General features: G+C 32.0%; 2 protein-coding genes and 1 pseudogene across 2 annotated transcripts; 1 reads left to right on the top strand and 2 right to left on the bottom strand.

Moving 5' to 3' along the window:
- Positions 1-169: 169 nt before the first annotated feature.
- Positions 170-1,331, bottom strand: LOC110721979. Its single transcript, XM_021901210.1, has 2 exons — positions 912-1,331; positions 170-565 (listed from the first exon to the last, which is right to left on the bottom strand). The coding sequence occupies exons 1-2, from the start codon at positions 1,072-1,074 to the stop codon at positions 345-347; spliced, it is 384 nt and encodes a 127-aa protein (XP_021756902.1). The 5' UTR covers positions 1,075-1,331; the 3' UTR covers positions 170-344.
- Positions 1,332-3,005: 1,674 nt separating this feature from the next.
- On the bottom strand, positions 3,006-9,388 carry LOC110722001 (annotated as a pseudogene).
- A 2,194-nt stretch (positions 9,389-11,582) lies between these two features.
- Positions 11,583-15,708, top strand: LOC110722057 (ATP-citrate synthase alpha chain protein 2). Its single transcript, XM_021901294.1, has 12 exons — positions 11,583-11,828; positions 12,516-12,692; positions 12,775-12,936; positions 13,034-13,114; positions 13,382-13,433; positions 13,738-13,852; positions 13,953-14,034; positions 14,404-14,499; positions 14,597-14,698; positions 14,801-14,917; positions 15,013-15,129; positions 15,361-15,708. Exons 1-12 carry the CDS (start codon positions 11,730-11,732, stop codon positions 15,430-15,432), a joined length of 1,272 nt encoding a protein of 423 aa, XP_021756986.1. The 5' UTR covers positions 11,583-11,729; the 3' UTR covers positions 15,433-15,708.
- The last annotated feature ends 3,035 nt before the right edge of the window (positions 15,709-18,743 follow it).

Below are 18,743 nucleotides of genomic sequence, written 5' to 3'. Positions count from 1 at the left end.
CATAATTCTAAATTATAGTACGAAATTGTTACATTTTTTATGAAGTGATCGAGTACTAATTCATGGTTACTTAAAACGAAATATCTGATAATACCAATTTCACTAAATACTCCATAATTCATTGTGACTTATGTTTAAAGACTTTAATGGTCAAAAGTCACAAACTTTCAGAACATTTTTTACGATTTTGTATTGAATCTGTTTTATTTGCAGAGCACTATTTAACAACACCTACATCGTGATCAAAATTATAATAAATGGAATATAAAATTAGTATATTATGTACAATTTAATCATGCATCATCTAACAGTACTTGATGTCCATAGTTTACATAATCGTCGCCTTAGTAGATGAATGGTAAGGTCTCAGACATGATGTCCACGGTCCATCTCTCTGCCCCTTGTTCGAATGGTTGCGTTTGTGATGCTGCAGTTTGCTGGACTTCTGAATCAGGTGATACTGCTGGCTCTGCCAGTGGCACGTTTCGTCTATTGATTCCGTCAATCAGCACCAGCATTCTTCTGTACTGTCTTACTGTTGTTCCTTCTTCATCACTAGGCTTATCTGAAAAGAAATTCTCAAAAAATTTAGCACATCATATAATTAAACATTAAAACATACCAACAAAAGTTATTTGAATGTTAGCAAAATAGAGTTTTGGTTGAGTTTTGGGTTCAAAACGTGCATATTTTCATAGCAAACTACCAAACAATAAGAGTAATGCTCACCCCTTGTTAGCAACATAGAGTTTTGGTTCAAAAAGCGCATATTTTTCATAGTGACAACCTATTATAGAGCTATGCATACTCTTTAATTAATCTTTATATATGTGTACACCATAACTTAAACTGAACCACATTATGCTGAAGATGAACAACACACTAACAAATTTTAAAGGGTCACTCCATACCTTCTATTGATGGCGCGGTAGCCTGATTCTGAACTTGAGCCTGAGCCTGAGCCTGAGCCTGAGCCTCGTCAGCAGCAACAAAGGACCATTGAACAAGAGTAGGGGTGACAATGGTGATGAAAGCCCAAACCAAGAATATGAGTACATATGCACCCTTCTTCATTTTTTGTAAGAAATAAGAGGAAAAATGTATGATTTTAGTTGAGAAACCTACGCAAAGGTTTGCAAGTAATAAGGGGAAGTATAATTAGTTGGTAAAAAGAGAGAAGAAAAGAAGGTATCCTTAATGAATTAGCTGGCCATGTCTAAGGAGTATGTTGGTTAGAAAAATCAAGACTCCCTTGCATGATAAGGCAATAATTTTCATTTGTCATCACTAAAGTTTTTTCATTTAACAATTAATGTAGCAATCAATTATGTGGTCGTAGCAGCATAGCTCATAGGACTTTAATTATATACTACTCCGTAGTAGAAAGAATCAAGTGAGGGTTTAATGGTAGAGCTCTCACCTTCTAACTGTGAGTTCGGGTTCAATTTCATCGTCCCAACTTTACAAGTAATGAATTATTTTTTTATGAAAAATCACATAAATAGGTTTTAGTGTATATGATTAAAGTTTTTTTGAATTCTTGTAGCTTGAGAATTTGAGATCCCTTATAAAATTGTGTAAAGAAAAAATAACATTCATCCCTAAATTCCTCTTTTACTCTTTTAAGCTTTACATATTATTCTTTACGTTCTATTTTTGGCTCTACTATTATTTTAATATATATACATATATATATATATATATATATATATATATATATATATATATATATATTAATCACATTCCATTAAAAAAAACAATCATTTAACTCTCATCGCATCCACTTAAACAACAATTAATAATCAAATACTCCGTATTAACTTATTTTCTAAAACTATGCTACATGATAAGTATCAAGAATAGTAATTATACATTTATACTATAGTCTATGAGACGAAAAGAGATAGACTATACACTTTTATATAGGACCATATGATACCCAACATCCCAACGTTTACATAAATGTCATATTATAATGGTTGGAGTTGGTGTGACATTTTTAGTGGGGATTGTCCGACCTTTTTCTTGTATTACATACATATCATTATCGTTACAGCCAAGATTCATCAATATAATGTTCCATCATTCATGATTACTTGATTAGTATTGGTAATTTGGTATTACGCTATTACTCTATAAGATTAGAGAATAAAGTGAAAACTTGACGACAATATTGTTTAACTTAAATAATTGGATACAATCATATATTTTTACTTCTCATCATTTATTTATTTTATATAATTTGCAATATGCTCTTGTATTAATAAAATACGAAAAGCTCTAGTGCAAACCTTATTTTAGCTACTTTGGTTAAGATTCTTGTGATGCCTAAATTAGTAAAGCTGTTGACTTTTGTTAGAATTTATAAATAAACAATTGTACGGGAGAAATTTTAAATTACAGGTATAAGATTACTCTCATTTCTTTTATTTATTTTTTATTTTTTATTTTTTATTTTTTTTATTACAACGTTTAGAATACCATTCGAAAAGAGACATTAACCATATGTATATATACCAATTTATAGAAAAAACATATTTGTATGAGATCATGTTAGATTTCTCTCAATATGTAGTTTCAAATAAGTAACCTTTCAACAATTGAAAATATTGCTCCGAATATCAGTATTATGCATAAAAAATTATGAAAACTCAAATGGGTTAAATATTATGGAATATAGTCTCTACCAGAAATTCATAATCCCCCTAAACTAGGTTTTTTTTTTCTTTTCCTTCTTCCAAAGCCTTGTAAATCCTGTAATAAATCCACAATATCGCAAAAAATCATCGAGAATGAGCAAAAATACCAACTCCAAATATCGAAATTTCACTACACTACTCCAGAAGGTGAGAAATCACACTCTAAGACAACCAAATATTAAGGTGCAAGTGAGGAAGAAGGAATAGGCCTGCCATGCAAATCTACCAAGCCTTTATAAATATGATAATACAATATAATCTAACGCGAGTCAATAATTTCATACAAGTATTCAGCTTCACTCTCATCTAAGTCTGTGGAGGTCCTTTCTTCTCTATATACGAATTCAATATATGCATATGAAATTCGACATATAAATCATCAGAAAAGATATAAAAATCAACTGCAAAAGCTCTAACAACACAGATAATCTCAGCTGTTTCTAGCTCTAATTCTTGCAACACATCAGTCAGGCAGATGTACATAACAGGTACAACTGGATGCTACCGTAGAGTATTAGAGTATAGCTGAAGCGCTCCTGACTGAGCACAAAGATAGTTTCACCCATTTACTGACTCGTCTAATTGCCCATGTTCCAAAGAATCATCCTATTATAGAAAATTGTTAGAAATCGGAAGATGTAAAAACTGGATTATCATTAGAAAATCTCTGAGGCAGTGCTAAGAACTCACTTTAATACACCCATCTACTGAGTCGTCTAATTGTCCACGTTCCAAAGAATCATCCTATTGGAGAAAATTGTTAGAAATCAAATGTAGAAAATGAATTATCATTAGAAAATCTGTGAGGCAACGCTAAGAACTCACTTTAATACAAACATATACGTAATGAACATCTGGACTGGCCCCAATGAAATCTTCCAAGTTTTTCCCCTTCTGATTTAGGGAATAGGTTTTGTAAGCTCCCATTTCTGTTTTTCCTCTTTCACTCCAGGAATTGTTTTTTCTGCATACGCATGTTCGACAAGTGATGTAAAATAGTGAAAACAATAAACTTCTCAGGTAAGCGTAGCGAATAATAAACAACACTTTCTTACAACAGAATGCTCAAGGAAATGTATATTCATAATTCAGCTACAAAACACGCTCCATATGGAATGCTCGACAACAATGAAGTTACGGTTTCAACGTAACTTTTCTTTAAAACAATGTATTGTGTGGTTGAATGGATATCCAAATCTTTTATCTCTATGGACCAGCAGAAAACTAGCAGAAGCAGGGCAAATCCTTTCTATGCTGAAACTCAGTTCATAAGATATACAGATACTCCCTCCGTCCCCTAATGATAGTCCCTTATGGGCAATTTTCACGGGATTAATAACTATAAATAAGAAGTAAAAGTACATAAGAAAGGTAAATTTACATTGGGTATGCAAAATAGTAGAGAAAGAAAGTAATAAAAGTATATGGAAAAACAAACTTTACATGGGAAAATTAAATTTGCACAAATATTGCTGCAAATTGGAGGGAATCTTGATAAAAAAATTAATATCAATGGTTGTTGGAAAAAATAAATGGGGTGAACATTTTGGGACTAAAATTTGGCCAAAAGGGACTATCAATAAGGACGGAGGGAGTATTCTTAAACAGCTAAAACAGCAAAGTCATTATGAACAAACAATACGTAAATGCACTGGATTGATCAGTGAATCTTCACATCACAAAACGCCAACAGAATTTAAGTTTTACAAATATCCCTCATGAGAAGTCCTCTATTGAATTAATCTTATTAATTGTGCTTATTTTAAGTGGAAATAATGTAAAAAAATCCTTATGCATTGATGCAGAGCATTGGAAAAGATAAAGAGGGGTGAAGAAGCCATTTTTTTGTCTTCACTCATTACTATATCTTATGTCTGTCGCGACTCATAAAAGTATTTTGGTACATGTATTAGCGTTAGTATGGTGTGTTATGCCCCAGCACACAGTCTATACTCTATAGAGCTTTGTTCATAAATATTTTTCTTATAGATACACTATTTTAATTGTATCAAAACACACTGCAAGGCAATGTGTAGTTATTAATGTTTCCGCGACTCATAGCTATCTTCTAGCTTAGCTAGTAACTGGCTGCATGAGCACCAAAGCCACCAAAAGCCCTTCAAGTAATTTCTTGAGTCAATAAACATTTTGGCTAGCTTCATATTTAGACACAAATTTTGGTACTTCGGATTGTTTTAGAAATTTTAGGAACATGTCCTAGTGGAAGATAGTTATTACATTTCCTTAGAGAACACAAATTTTTCTTATTGCCTAAGGAATAAGAATATTCTGTTTTAAGGCTAATTTAAGATCCTTTTGCATGTAGGATTGCATTTTCAAAATTTCAGATTATCATCTAGTTCTAGAAGCTAGACCCCCCCCCCCCCCCCCCCACAACAAAAAAAAAAAAAAAAAAACCACCCTTTGGCTTAGTGTTGTGATTTCAATGTCTTTAGTTAGTTGATATTTTCAACTTGCCTTGGACTGGTGAGTGTAAAACCTTTACAATATGAGTTGAAGCTAAAGTCATTATTCCTTAGCTGGCGATTATTCTGTAAAGTATAGCCTTTCCAATTAACACATGTGTCTCATATTGATAAAAGAAGAGAGTTAATCACTTTATAAGGCTAAGGACTACTATGGTTATATGGTTTTGGGATGGAATCTTCTTTGGACTTATGAAGTAGATTCTCTCTCTCCGTTTGGGTTCTGTCTCTCCATATTTATATGCACTTCTTGGTAATATTGTCTTTTGAATAATTGTTAGACCTTGTAACATACTCCTATGCCATATGACTAACTTTTCTTATCAATGATATATGCAACTTCATAGAATGCACTATTATTCTTCAATACATAACAAAATACCAATACTAGTCCGTTTTAAAAATCAATGCTCAACTTACTCCTTAGTCCCAAGCGAAACCATTAAGTTAATATCTTCAAGTACACAATTTACCAAGGTTTTGGCAGGTGAACACAATGGTAACTTCAAGTTTCTATAAATATCAAGCACAGATGTAACAAACCACATTTAATACAGCATGGCTTAAAAAAAATCAAAAAGAGAGAGATAGCTTTAAAAAATTAGACCAAAGTCTCATTTGAAGCAAATCTTACCAATAGATTCCAAAGACTAGATGAGCACATAACATATTTACACAAATAATACAATAAGTATGCAAATGAATATATAATGACCAATAACTGCAAATTTGCAACATAAGAAAGATAAATTTTAGAACATTTTGATAAAGATTCTGCCAACCTATCACATGGAGCTTTATCTTCCACTTGCACGAATTCTTCAGATAACATAAGCGGTATGAGGGTGCTCCATATGTAACCTACAACAGTAAAGAGAATGGTTAGGAGCCTAACAATAGGTATTGAGATAATAATGCTGTATTGATGTGAATGTTGACAAACGACAATAAGACAAATTTCAACTATAGGTACATCTAAAGGATACCGAAAGCAAGGGCTAGTTTGAAAGCCTATATGTGTACTTCCAACAAATTATATTCCAAGATTTTAATGAAGAAAACTTTTAAGAAATAAATCTAACTACAAACAAGAAACGAAAATTTAATATTCAAATAGCATTTAAATCTTTGGTTGAAGGGAAAGGAGAAAGTAAAGAAGACAAGATTACCAGTATATAAACCCCTTTATCCTTGAGGACCCTATAGTTTATCAAATAACTGCTTCAATATATGATCAATGTATACAAAACAAAATCAAACAGAGAACAACAATAGTTCTTTACAGCTTTGATAATACACGTACCGCCCAACTTCCTCAAGCATTTTAGCGGAGTTTGGTTTTGAGTTGTTTCCACACTGTTGAAAGAAAAGCTGTAAGAAACTGGCCCTTGATGAATAAAAAAATTACTTCTCAAACAACACTTACCAGAATAGTATCAAGTGTTCCTGGAAATGAAGTATCAATAAGCCAAATCAGAAGAAAGAAGAGAACAAGTATTTCAGAGTTATTTTTATTTTTATTTTTTGACAACTGTGATACTTTTCAGAAAGTAAAACAAATACCTTTGTCAATTACTGCATCAAAAGAGCCTGTTTCGAGGGCATCCATTTTTAAAACATCCATAGTAATGTCTGCCAAGTTGTTAAGTGATAGCCAAGTAAGACCCCTGAATTTACCTCACATATATCCTACCACACTTTGTTACACCATCAATAACAAATACCCCGAAAACTCGTACTGTTATTATTTTAAAATACTAAACAAAATAAATACAGTAAGTGTTTTTATTTATAAAAACTAAACAAAAATAAATATAACATAACAAGGATACACTTAAGTTGTGGGTGATCCGAGTATTTTTTCTGCATCTCTTCAATCACGACAGAAGATATATCAATGTTGACAATATCCTCATATCCATCAGCTGCCATTTTTTCACTAAATGCTGCAAAAACATAGAGATAAATTTAAGTATACACTTCGTATATAATACCAGGCAAGTTCATAGGCAATTTCATGAAAGAAGTCTTTAAAAATACAGAAACGCGGGACAAAATGTGATTCACATAAACTAATGAGAGAATACATTCTTTAAGATTGTCAAATATTCTCCAAGCCCTAAGTCCTAATGTATATCTCTATAAATGGAAAAGACTTTACTGACAAAGAAAAAGTGGAGTAGGAGAAGCCAAGTACTTGAATGTCTCCAATAATGGGGATTCACTGACAAACAGCCTGTTTTGGATCATATATTGCGCTCTTGGATAATCAAGGAGATGGAATTTTCCTCCGTCACTCAATGAGAAAAGGATGACGACTGAAGAAGTGAATACCAACTTTCGAAATAAGTTTGATCGGGTGATAACACAACCATTATCTGTGATAAGTGATTTTAAAGAGGCTAAAAAGTGGAAGAAGAGGACCTTGAGTTAGAGGAGTCTTACACTGGTTTCATAAAAGGGTTTTTTTCCCATAAAGTGTTGTTTGGAAAGCCAAAAAAAAAATTAAAAATAAAAAATCATCTTTCCTAGCCTAAAATGAGGAGGAAAATCTATGAAGAATAAGGGGGAGCTGATCATTGACCTAAGTAAATCAGTTATGTCTTAGGTACTCGGTAAGAATTACTGGGTACTCTCGGCAGCAAACTCAAATTTATGAGGTGTCTTTTCCATAATGTTGTCCTTTTCTAGTCATTTTATCATCATATCCATATGTTTGCCTCTCTCGTTTCTATCAAATATACGTTAGTTACCATCTATATAGCTACCACAATGATTATGAACAGCCATATAAGTGTAACTTTTAAAGCAACTCTAAGGTTTTAGTCATTTGAGGAAAGCCTAGCCAGCAATAGCTCTATCAAGCTAGGATTATGGAACAATCGCTAACATATAGCAAATATATTTGGCTTTAGTAACATACATCACCTTACTTCAGCTAACAATACCAGCATTACAATGTTATATACTTGTACTGTTTTTCCTATTTCCTTGTTACCATTGATTTTTCCTATTCCAATAACGCCTTTTTTCTTTAGAAATAGGGAAGTCAATAAGCAAATGGAAAAATTTAGGTGAATTAAGGCTTCAAAATCCTTCAATGAACTAAAAGTTACAAATGACAGGTGAGTTAACTTTGCAACTTAAATCCTTTTAACCCTGGTATTTTTCTAATGGATAACTAGATCAAATTACACTATCAACGTGACTATAAATAACGAATGGATGGAGTAATAATCAACTTAAGCTATCACATGCTTTAGCATTGATTTTTGCAATAGTAATAAATTAAGCTCTCACAAGCTTAGCATTCATTACCATTCGGTCATAAAATGAAAATATTCAAGCCTAAACATGAAAACCCGAAAACCATTTACCCAAAAAGGCATCATAATCCAATTAATTAAATGATAATCCAAACAAACAACAACAAAATTTGAAGTGGGTGTAACACCATACACTGATACATCCATTTCAAACACTTACTACCTCTGTTTCTTATTATTTATTTGCAACAAAATACAGGACATTATTTGCGAGACATAAAACATTCCTTTGTTTCACATAACAAGAAATGAAGGTAGTATAAACAAAATCAATAAACCCACCATCATCAGAATTCTTACATCATACCAAACAACAAAAATTCAACAAAATTCATCAAAATTAAATCAAAGCCTTAATCCCATAAGTGGGGTCGGCTACAGAAACCAAAATTGATTATTCCTTATAGTCATCCACAAAAATCTTTCTCCTACATCCCTTACGATCAAATGCCTCACAACAAAAACAACAATAAAATTATACAATTACTCAAATTAAAATTGGATAAATGGGTGAAGAAGACATACAAGAGTTACCGCAACCGACGACAAGAAGACGGCGATGAGGAGGAGAACAATAGAGATGAAAAAGAGGAGCCAAAGAAGAGTAATTTTGGTACCAATCAAAAGGGGTTTTATCTTGTTTGTATCTCTTGTCCCAATATGATGGATCACCATATTTATGTGTTTCTCCCATACCCATTGACATCTCTCTTTCTTCTCTCTAAAATTCAGACGAATTTCTCTCTCTAGGATTGAAAATGGAAAATGAAAATGGTGGGATTGTTCAGGAAGAAGAAGCAAAGTTAGTTGAGTTGAGGTTGGCGACAATACAGCCGACAAATGTTCTAACTTAACATGTTTCACTCTTTTGTCCTTTGATCTATTCAGGGCTCTTTGCTATTTATCGTTTTTCGAGGGTAATTTGGTCATTTTTATAATACTTCTTACGAGTATGTTCTTTTTATTGAAAATAGTTTCACTTTGTTGTTGAGTCTTTGGATCATTGGATGGACACGTTTGTGTAATTCCATTTCGTAAAATCACTACAGTATATGTTTGCGCTCTCACATCAAAAATTGAGGAGAACGAAGTTTTTAAAAATTGGGATTATCTAATAAGACCTTTTTTTAGTATGTATACAAAATACTTTGTAATAAATAAGCAAAATCAAATCAAAGTATTTGGGAATGTTGTTATTGTACTAAACAAGTGTGGAAGAGTGTAGTCAAAATTCATAGGAGTCGTTTGATTGATTAAGAAAGTGTAAATTCCCATGAAATTTGAAATTGTGAGAAATAAATTTCATCGTCAAAATCATGGTAATTCAACAAATTAATTTTTTTTTTTTTATTGAAACAACAAATTGATTTGGTTAAGAATGAAGAAAGTAAATTTCCTTCCTTGTGAATTTCAGCTTATCAAGTGGGGTAAGGTAAGTGCATTCCTATATTTTGTAAAAAGTCAAAATTCCCATTAATTTTCATTGCCCCCGTTTTCACTTTTTTGTGTTAACAAATCAAGAGGGTGAAAATGAAATTTATGAAAATTTTAACTTCCCATAAAATATTTAGCCAAACAAGGCCATAGTGTAGTTTGAAAGACTTAAAAAGAATATGAATTTATTTAGTTAGGAAAAAAAGAATCAAGAGAAACGGCCCTTTTTTTTTTTTTTTTTAGTGCAAGCCTCAAGTTTTAAATTTTACCATATCAATGCAAAAAAAATGTACTAAAAGCCTTTATTGACGAAAGTCCGTCAACGGATATTTAATTAACCCTAAATCTTCTTTTTATTTCCCAATAACCTCATTTAATTAAGATTTTTTTTTTAATATGGTATCTAAATATTTTTAGTTTATCTAAACCAATCTAATATTCAAATTAAGTGTTGGCTTAGGGAAATAAAAGGAAAAGGATAAGGGATAGGGATAGGGATAGGGATAGGGATAGAGATAATGAGATGGTGAGAACACAAGTATAATGTTGCTTTTAAAAACTTTTTGTATACATCCGGTTTACACTAATATTAGTGTACATCGAGCAGTATAAGGGTAACTTTTAGCTAATTTTAGGGTAACTTTTTGTCTTTTTTTTGGTAGCTTTAAGCATAATACAATTTTTATATAAATCAACAACAAGAAAAATTTTATAAAGGTAATTTAATTACATTCAATGACTAATAATTGATTTTTAGTCATTTAAAATTTGATTCTTTACTAATAAAGCGTAGATAATTTTTATTTGAATTGGGTTACTTTAACTCATATTGAGGTAACTTTTATTTATTTCAAGGGTAACTTTTAATCTTTTTAGGTTATCTATATAATGGATGTACAATATTTATTGTACACCCAATTTTTTTAAAAGTTTGTGTGTTGGTTTAGGGGGTGAGATTAGAGGAGGGATAAGGATTGAGAAATTAAAAATACATATATGCCCTTAATGAAGAAAGGAAAGGAGAATAAAAAAGAATTTTTAAGGGCACATTGGTAACTTTACTACATATCTCATTTTTATTCATAACTTATAGAAAGTATCAAACATTAAATAGCATGTCTATTTTTTTTTTCACTTGCAACTCTTTCCTACTTCCTCTGTTCTTTTTTACTTGACTTGTTTCTTTTATCACGTTTGCCAATGTAAAACTTCAACGATTAATAACTTTAATTCTCCATAAGTAAAAATTATAAAAGTTATATATTATGATAGTACTTCTTGAGACGAATTCAAAATATCCAACATGAACATATTTTTCCTTATAAATTATTCATAAAAGACGGTCAAAGGAGGAATGGTGAATAGTGTAAAAGTCAAAGCGGGTCAAGTAAAAAAGAACGGAGGAAGTATCTTTAAATTTTTAATTCACATTTATATTTCAATCCATATCCCTCATGCCAAACACAATAAAATAAATCGAATTTTGAAATAAGGTGAAGAGAACAAGTTTACACTTTGTCAACCTAAATGAGATGCAGATGGATCATGATTCATGGATCAGGATGGATGAGTGTGATGAGTGATGACCCAACCAACCAAATCTTATTTTATACACACAGCTAACAGCTCAGCTCATCTACCTTGCGTCCTCGCAAATATATTGAGTAAACTTTGAATAATAAAGCACTGCACCTAACAACTTCCGCCCGCTCAATCTTCACCCACAACTCCCATCTACCTCTCTCTATTTCTCTCTCCATTTTCCTGTAATTTGTGATTTGAAGATGGCAAGAAAGAAGATCAGAGAGTATGATTCCAAGAGACTTCTTAAGCAGCATCTTAAACGAATTGCTGGCATCGATTTACCCATTTGCTCTGCTCAAGTATAATTCTTTCTCATTTTCCATCCAATTTTATTTTGTTTTTGTGTTAAATTTTGTTTAAAGATTGAATCTTTGATACCCTTTTGATGATTTGTTAATGTGGGTAGATCAATGTGTTCTTATGATTATTTTGTTTGATGGGGTGGTTTTGATTTGACTCATTTGATTTGATCTGTTGTTTTTTGCTTAAATTTTGTGGAAATTGTTAGTTTCAATTTGGGTTGGAATTTGATCAGAATTATATGTATGCATGATTATGAATATATGCAGTTTTTGATTTGGTTAGATTTTATTGACAATTTTCAGTGTGGTGTTTGTTTGGTGAAGGAAAATTCAGGAATTCGTTGACATTTTTATTTCCTTCAATTTGTGTAACTTGTGGATTTGATTGTATTAGATGTGTTATAATTCTGTCATTGCCACTATTTTTTGTTTATCGCCTCGGATCTTTTTGAGAATCATTGAATTGAGGTTGAGTTATGAGCTTAAAATTGGCAACTGATGGGTTCAAATTTTCAATTAACTGTGAACTTGTACTCTAATTTTACTGCTATATGTTTTTTTTTTTTTAATTTATTCATTTATTTATTTTTTATTTTATGAAGAATTGTAGAGATAAATGATCTCTAGGAATACACTTAAGGTTTACTTTGATGCATTAGTGTTAATTGGTTTGTGATTATCCAGGTAACAGGATCCACAGACTTCACTCAACTAGTGAATGACGAGACATGGCTTTCGTCTTCAAGATTGGTTGTGAAACCAGATATGCTTTTTGGTAAGCGTGGTAAGAGTGGTCTTGTGGCTTTGAATTTGGACTTAGCTCAAGTTGCTGAGTTTGTGAAAGAACGAATTGGGAAAGAGGTAGACTGCTACTTTTGTCCATGCTCATTATTGCTTCATATGTAAGGTATTTTGCTGTAACACGGTCAGTGATTACTTTCAGGTTGAGGTTGGGGGTTGCAAGGCACCTGTTACCACATTTATCGTTGAACCATTTATCCCTCACGAGCAAGAGTTTTATCTCTCCATAGTATCTGAAAGGCTCGGTTGCACTGTTAGCTTCTCTGAGTGTGGTGGTATTGAAATTGAAGAGAACTGGGACAAGGTACACTATAACTTAAGCTAAACTTGGGCTCCTTTAATCAATCACAGTATCCTCTACTAAGCATCTCATGTATTATTATGGTGCTTGAAATGTGCAGGTTAAGACCATCTTTTTGCCAACAGAGAAACCCTTGACTAGTGAGACTTGTGCTCCACTGATTGCTACACTTCCTTTGGAGGTAGGCCCCATCCGTTCACATCAAATTTCGGCCAATTTGAAAACTGGAAGGATATAATTTTATGTATTGAAATAAATTTTTATTTCATGCCATCTGTGTAATCATGTTTTTGATACAATTGTGTCAATACTCAATATTTCTAGTGAGCTACATAACGAAGACCAAATTGTGCTTGTTAAGTCTTTTTAAGCTTTTGTATTGTGCTAGACTGTTTTTCATGTGATGATTTTACCTTATTTTGGCGCTTATTATCTTTAATTCTTACAGACACGAGGAAAAATTGGCGATTTCATCAAGGGTGTCTTTGAAGTTTTCCAAGGTATGATATGCATTCATGTTTATCTTTGCTGAGTACTTCTACACAAATAATCAAATGTTATTTCATTATTTTTGAATTTTTATATAGTTTGTGCTCTATGGTATGATATGCATTCATGTTTATCTTTGCTGAGTACACTTCCACACAAATAATCAAATGTTATTTCATTATCTTTGAATTTTTATATAGTTTGTGCTCTATCATTTGCTATAATTTTTACTATTGTTGGATATCAATATTATGGGACTTTTCTTAAGAATAATTTTTTTTTCTCCTTATTTTCATTCATTTATTTGACTTACAGATCTGGACTTTAGCTTCCTTGAGATGAATCCCTTTACATTGGTTAATGGGGAACCTTTACCATTGGACATGAGGGGAGAACTCGATGATACTGCTGCTTTCAAGAACTTTAAAAAGTAGGCTAAGTTTTCTTAATGTACATCAATCAAGAAATCCTGGTGGGTTTTATCTTCAGAAAACATTTTTTCCATGTGTTTACTTTCTTCCAACTTGTAGGTGGGGCGACATAGAGTTCCCATTACCTTTTGGCCGAGTCTTAAGCTCTACTGAAGACTATATCCATTCTTTGGATGAGAAGGTATGTTCCATGATATTATATCTACATTTTACTGCTAGAATACTGTCTTTTGGAATGTCTGTGATTAATACGTTATTTGCCCTGTACTTCCTTATTTCATTCATTTACTGCTAGAAATTAGGTTAATTTAACGACTTTTTACTAACAAACCCATGTTTAGAGTCATATGACATATTTAAGGTTAGGAAGTACATACCACAAGCCATATGGTGGTTTGTTGCTAATGTTATGTTACCATCAGAATTGGTCTTATAATTGAGGACTCTAAAGGATTACATGTCCCCTTTTTCCGACATGATGTTCTTTTCACTGCCTTATTTTAGAACTGAAGTATCAATTTAAGTATATAATGCTTCCTTTACCTTGCAGACAAGTGCATCATTGAAATTCACCATTTTGAACCCAAAAGGACGCATTTGGACTATGGTTGCTGGAGGTGGTGCAAGTGTTATATATGCTGACACCGTAAGTTCATAACTAATATATCGTCTCTGCAACTTTCATTGTCATTATTTTGTACTTTTGTATATGTCTAGGTGTTTATGCCTTTAATTTTTACCAGGTTGGAGACTTAGGTTATGCATCAGAACTTGGTAATTATGCCGAGTACAGTGGTGCTCCAAATGAAGAAGAGGTCCTAAACTATGCTCGAGTAGTTATTGATGTAAGATTCTATCATAAATTGCTTTCACGCTAGTCGAATACTTTATCATTTTCTCTTAGTTGGTGTTCTGTCAAACAAATAAGAACAATCTCTATGCTGCAGTGTGCCACAGCAAACCCTGATGGTCGTAAAAGGGCTCTATTGATAGGAGGGGGTATTGCTAACTTTACTGATGTCGCTGCTACATTTAATGGAATCATTAGAGCCTTGAGAGAAAAGGTAATCCCAAATCACATATCCCAAAATCGGAGCACTATGTCTTTGTTCTATAGTTCTTACACTCTGTCCCTTCTTTTCGGGGAACTATCTGACAGGAATCCAAACTTAAGGCAGCAAGAATGAATCTTTTTGTTAGAAGAGGTGGTCCAAACTATCAAACAGGTCTTAAAAAAATGCGTGCACTTGGTGAGGAGCTTGGGGTCCCTATCGAGGTAAGCTATTCATATCTACAGTTTACAGTGTTTTTCAGTCTCTGAGTTGTGAAATTCAACTTCTCTATACTGCAAAGGGAATGAATCTGGGTAACATTTTTGTTTTAAAAACTTAGGAATTTGCAGATGTTATAGATTTATTAGTTGAGCTTAGACCACATGACAATGGTCTGAGGCAACATGATTCGATACTGTAAATTTTCTCTTTTCCTGAACGATCTATATGTGCAGGTATATGGCCCTGAGGCAACCATGACTGGCATTTGCAAGCAAGCAATTGATTGCATTATGGCTCAGGAATAAACAAGTGTTTGCTATGTTTAAATGAACAATTTTATACATCTTTTTTAAAAGGGATAAACCCGATACAAACTGAGAAATTGTTCGAGAACATGAGTTTTCTGTCAATAGACTTCATTACTCAAGTGTACTACTTCGGTTGTAACTAAGTGATGCTTCTATATTGGGAACTAGTTTTATGATTTTGTTGATTGATGGAGGAAAAGGCCTAGTCTATGAGCAAGCTTGGTTTTGTTATTTCAATCCAATGCTTTCTTTGATTAAATTTCTCCATTTTTATTATGGTACTGCGTATTTCTTAAATTTAGGCTCTGGCTCATCTGATTTTGTCTGAAATTTTGTTATTTGAACTTATCTAAAATTATGTTGTACTATTTTGTATGAACTTATCTGAACTTATATTCTTTTGACAATTGATCTTGTATGGACCCAGTCTACAATAAATTATTGTAGACCCAAAATTTGACACTTTCAAATAATATAATCACATTCTGGATGATATAATCACTTTTGTAGATGATATAATTATCTTTTTGTGAGTCATATTTTGATCTCATATTAAACCATTTAATGAGATTATATAATTATCTTTAGGATGATAAAATTTAAAAATCATCTTTTGAATGATGTAATTTACTATTTGATACTTTTTATAATGATAAATTCACTTTTGAGTGATACATTTACATAATAGTTTCAAGATGATATAATCACTTTTGTATTAATATAATCACATTTCGTATGATATAATCACATTCATATGGTATACTAGAAGGTTGGGTCTACAATAAGTTATTGTAGATCGGGTCTATTCTAATCTTAATATTCTTTTGAATATAAGTTTAAATAGGATAGCCCTTTTTTTTTTGACGGATAAATAGGATAGCCCTTAGTACCATAATTTTGATTCATTCTCACCAACGTCTTTGCATTTTGTACAATACTAGGTTAAACCCCCGTGCAAATGCACGGTTGTTGAATAATTATGATAATAATATAATTATATAAAAATTAATGAATCGATTCATCAGTTATTAAAGTGCATGAAATATATTAAAACAATTAAAACATGTGAGAGAAAATATTTATAGTTATAATGTGCAAGTTGATATTTTAGGAAGTTTATTTTAGATTTTATAAAAAAAAAAAAAAGGTCATAATCTAAATGCAATCTTTATTTTTATATAATAACGATTTTATTTAGAAAGTAATTTTGGCGGGAATTTTTTTAATAATATGTTGTCAAGTGTTCCTACAGATTCTCTTTTAGTAGTATGTAATTGATTCATATATAAACTTTACTTATATTTTTTACTAATATATAATTTATCTATAATCTAAAGTAGCAACCGCTGACATAATTCATTTATTCATATTGTACAAGTGTCAACTTCTCCGTTAATTTTTTCCCACCAAAACTTTTTTTCTCTTTTACATTTTTTTATGGAAAAAACTAAATATTAACTCCAAAATAATTTAATACAGTATACTATACAAATAACTCTTCACAATTTTATTTTTTTGAACGGTTTCATAATTTTTTTTTAATAAACCTTTTGGCAACCATTTACCCGATGAAATATTAATTTATGTTTTTATTAATGGATTATTGTTTTATATAGCTCTTTTTTCACTATATCTGTGTATCGCACAGGAGCTAATCTAGTTAATAAATATTATTATGTATTATGTTGTTGGATTAATCACAATATCTACTTTTAAAAATAATTTTTTTATTAATAGTTTATTAAAAATATTGATGATTAACATTGTGTCTTGACAAATGTGCTACTTAAAATGATGCATTTAAGCGCGGTACTACTTTCATCTCCCCCAAAGTTGATGGATGGTCGCTAAAGTGCTCATGCATATGATATGCTGATCACTAGAAAAAATGTTGGTCATGAGGAAAGAGAACTGCAGATTTGCATTAATATTTGAAAAGAAATAAAAATGACCAAATTGGGCAATGACTAGGGCTTGCCCATGACTAAAATCAAGCTGTTAGGCAAAGTTTCCTAGAGCGCCACGTGGATGTTGAATGGCTTGCATCCCCAAGTTGTTAAGGGACTTTGTTGCTAAAAACAAAATAACGATAAAATGTATGGGGGTAAAAGTAAGAGAGAAACTTTATGACCAAACTTTTTGGGAGCAATTTGGCAAAAAGGCTACACATACAAAGCAAGTATGTGTAGGCCCACATACAAAGTTTGCTGGCAGCTTCTCATTGGGTTACTTAATGGGGCCCACTCTCACCCAAAAACCAAATTTCAGCCAAAAGTTCAAATTTCACCCAAATTTTCAACCTGCATATTTTGAAATTGAATTTTTTTTTTCTTTTTTTTTGTTCAATTTTTTTTTTTTAGCATTTTAGAAAAAAAAAGGTAGGGGGGGTTGTTCTTCTCTGTCGCCGCCATCTTCTTCAATTACTCCAATTTTTTTTTTTACAACTTCATCTTTTTCGCTCGGATGTGTAACCAATTGATCCTGCTGTTCATCCTTCATATTAAAAGGCCTTTTGTTGAATTTTTGTGGAAGCTTTGATGGTGTTCACTCAGAATAATTGAATCTTTTTGGGTGTATAATCAACGAAATTTACATTCCAAATAATAGTTGTGTCTAGTCTTGAACACTGATTTATGGTCATGTTATTAATTTATAGTGGATTTGTTAATTTATTGTCTAATTTGTGTGTTGTATCCATTAACAATCGACAAATTTTTCCCCCAATGTAAAAAGATAAATTTCCCTAAATGTAAAAACAAAAATTGTGAAATTTTACATTGTTGGAAAAAATAACATATGATTCGTCAATAATGGATAAGATTATAATTGATCTTAGTCATTCAATATTCAAGCTTAAAGGATCATTCCGGCGATTAAAATGGCTAAAATGTCGATTTGCAGGGAAGACGACGAAAAGGACAAGTCGAACGCCGTATTTTGAAAATTAATCAGTAACAAATACTGGAAACTTAGTAATACAATTCCTATACGTTGACAACTTATAAATTGTTACTAAATAATTTTTTAACAAGTACATAAGTGTAACTTATAACGAAAATAATAACTACATAAGTACCGTTTGACCACTCACACATCGGTACGGCTTTATCGTTTAAGCATGGGATCGGAAAAAAAATTCAAATTCGCCAGCTCGAGCGGTTATGAGTTCGAGAGGGACCAAGGAACGCGGATGAATTTATAATCATCAAGAAAAACCTCCACGCGGTTTTCTTTTTTCCAATTAACGTCTGCGGTAGGATACGTGTGCCATTGTATTGAGCCTATGAAAAGTGCGGGGCAACCCCCCC

The sequence above is a fragment of the Chenopodium quinoa genome, unplaced genomic scaffold (genome assembly GCF_001683475.1).
Source record: "Chenopodium quinoa cultivar QQ74 unplaced genomic scaffold, ASM168347v1, whole genome shotgun sequence".
NCBI classification, from domain to species: Eukaryota; Viridiplantae; Streptophyta; class Magnoliopsida; order Caryophyllales; family Amaranthaceae; genus Chenopodium; species Chenopodium quinoa.
This window is presented reverse-complemented; position numbering and strand designations above follow the sequence as displayed.

Bases quoted from the DNA above. Each gene is read 5' to 3' on its own strand.
- LOC110721979 (XM_021901210.1), bottom strand. From the start codon at position 1,074: ATGAAGAAGGGTGCATATGTACTCATATTCTTGGTTTGGGCTTTCATC. The intron at 566-911 runs GTATGGAGTGAC...ATTTCTTTTCAG, and splicing joins TACCGCGCCATCAATAGAAG to ATAAGCCTAGTGATGAAGAA.
- LOC110722057 (XM_021901294.1), top strand. From the start codon at position 11,730: ATGGCAAGAAAGAAGATCAGAGAGTATGATTCCAAGAGACTTCTTAAG. The intron at 12,693-12,774 runs GTAGACTGCTAC...GATTACTTTCAG, and splicing joins AAGAACGAATTGGGAAAGAG to GTTGAGGTTGGGGGTTGCAA. The intron at 12,937-13,033 runs GTACACTATAAC...TGAAATGTGCAG, and splicing joins TTGAAGAGAACTGGGACAAG to GTTAAGACCATCTTTTTGCC.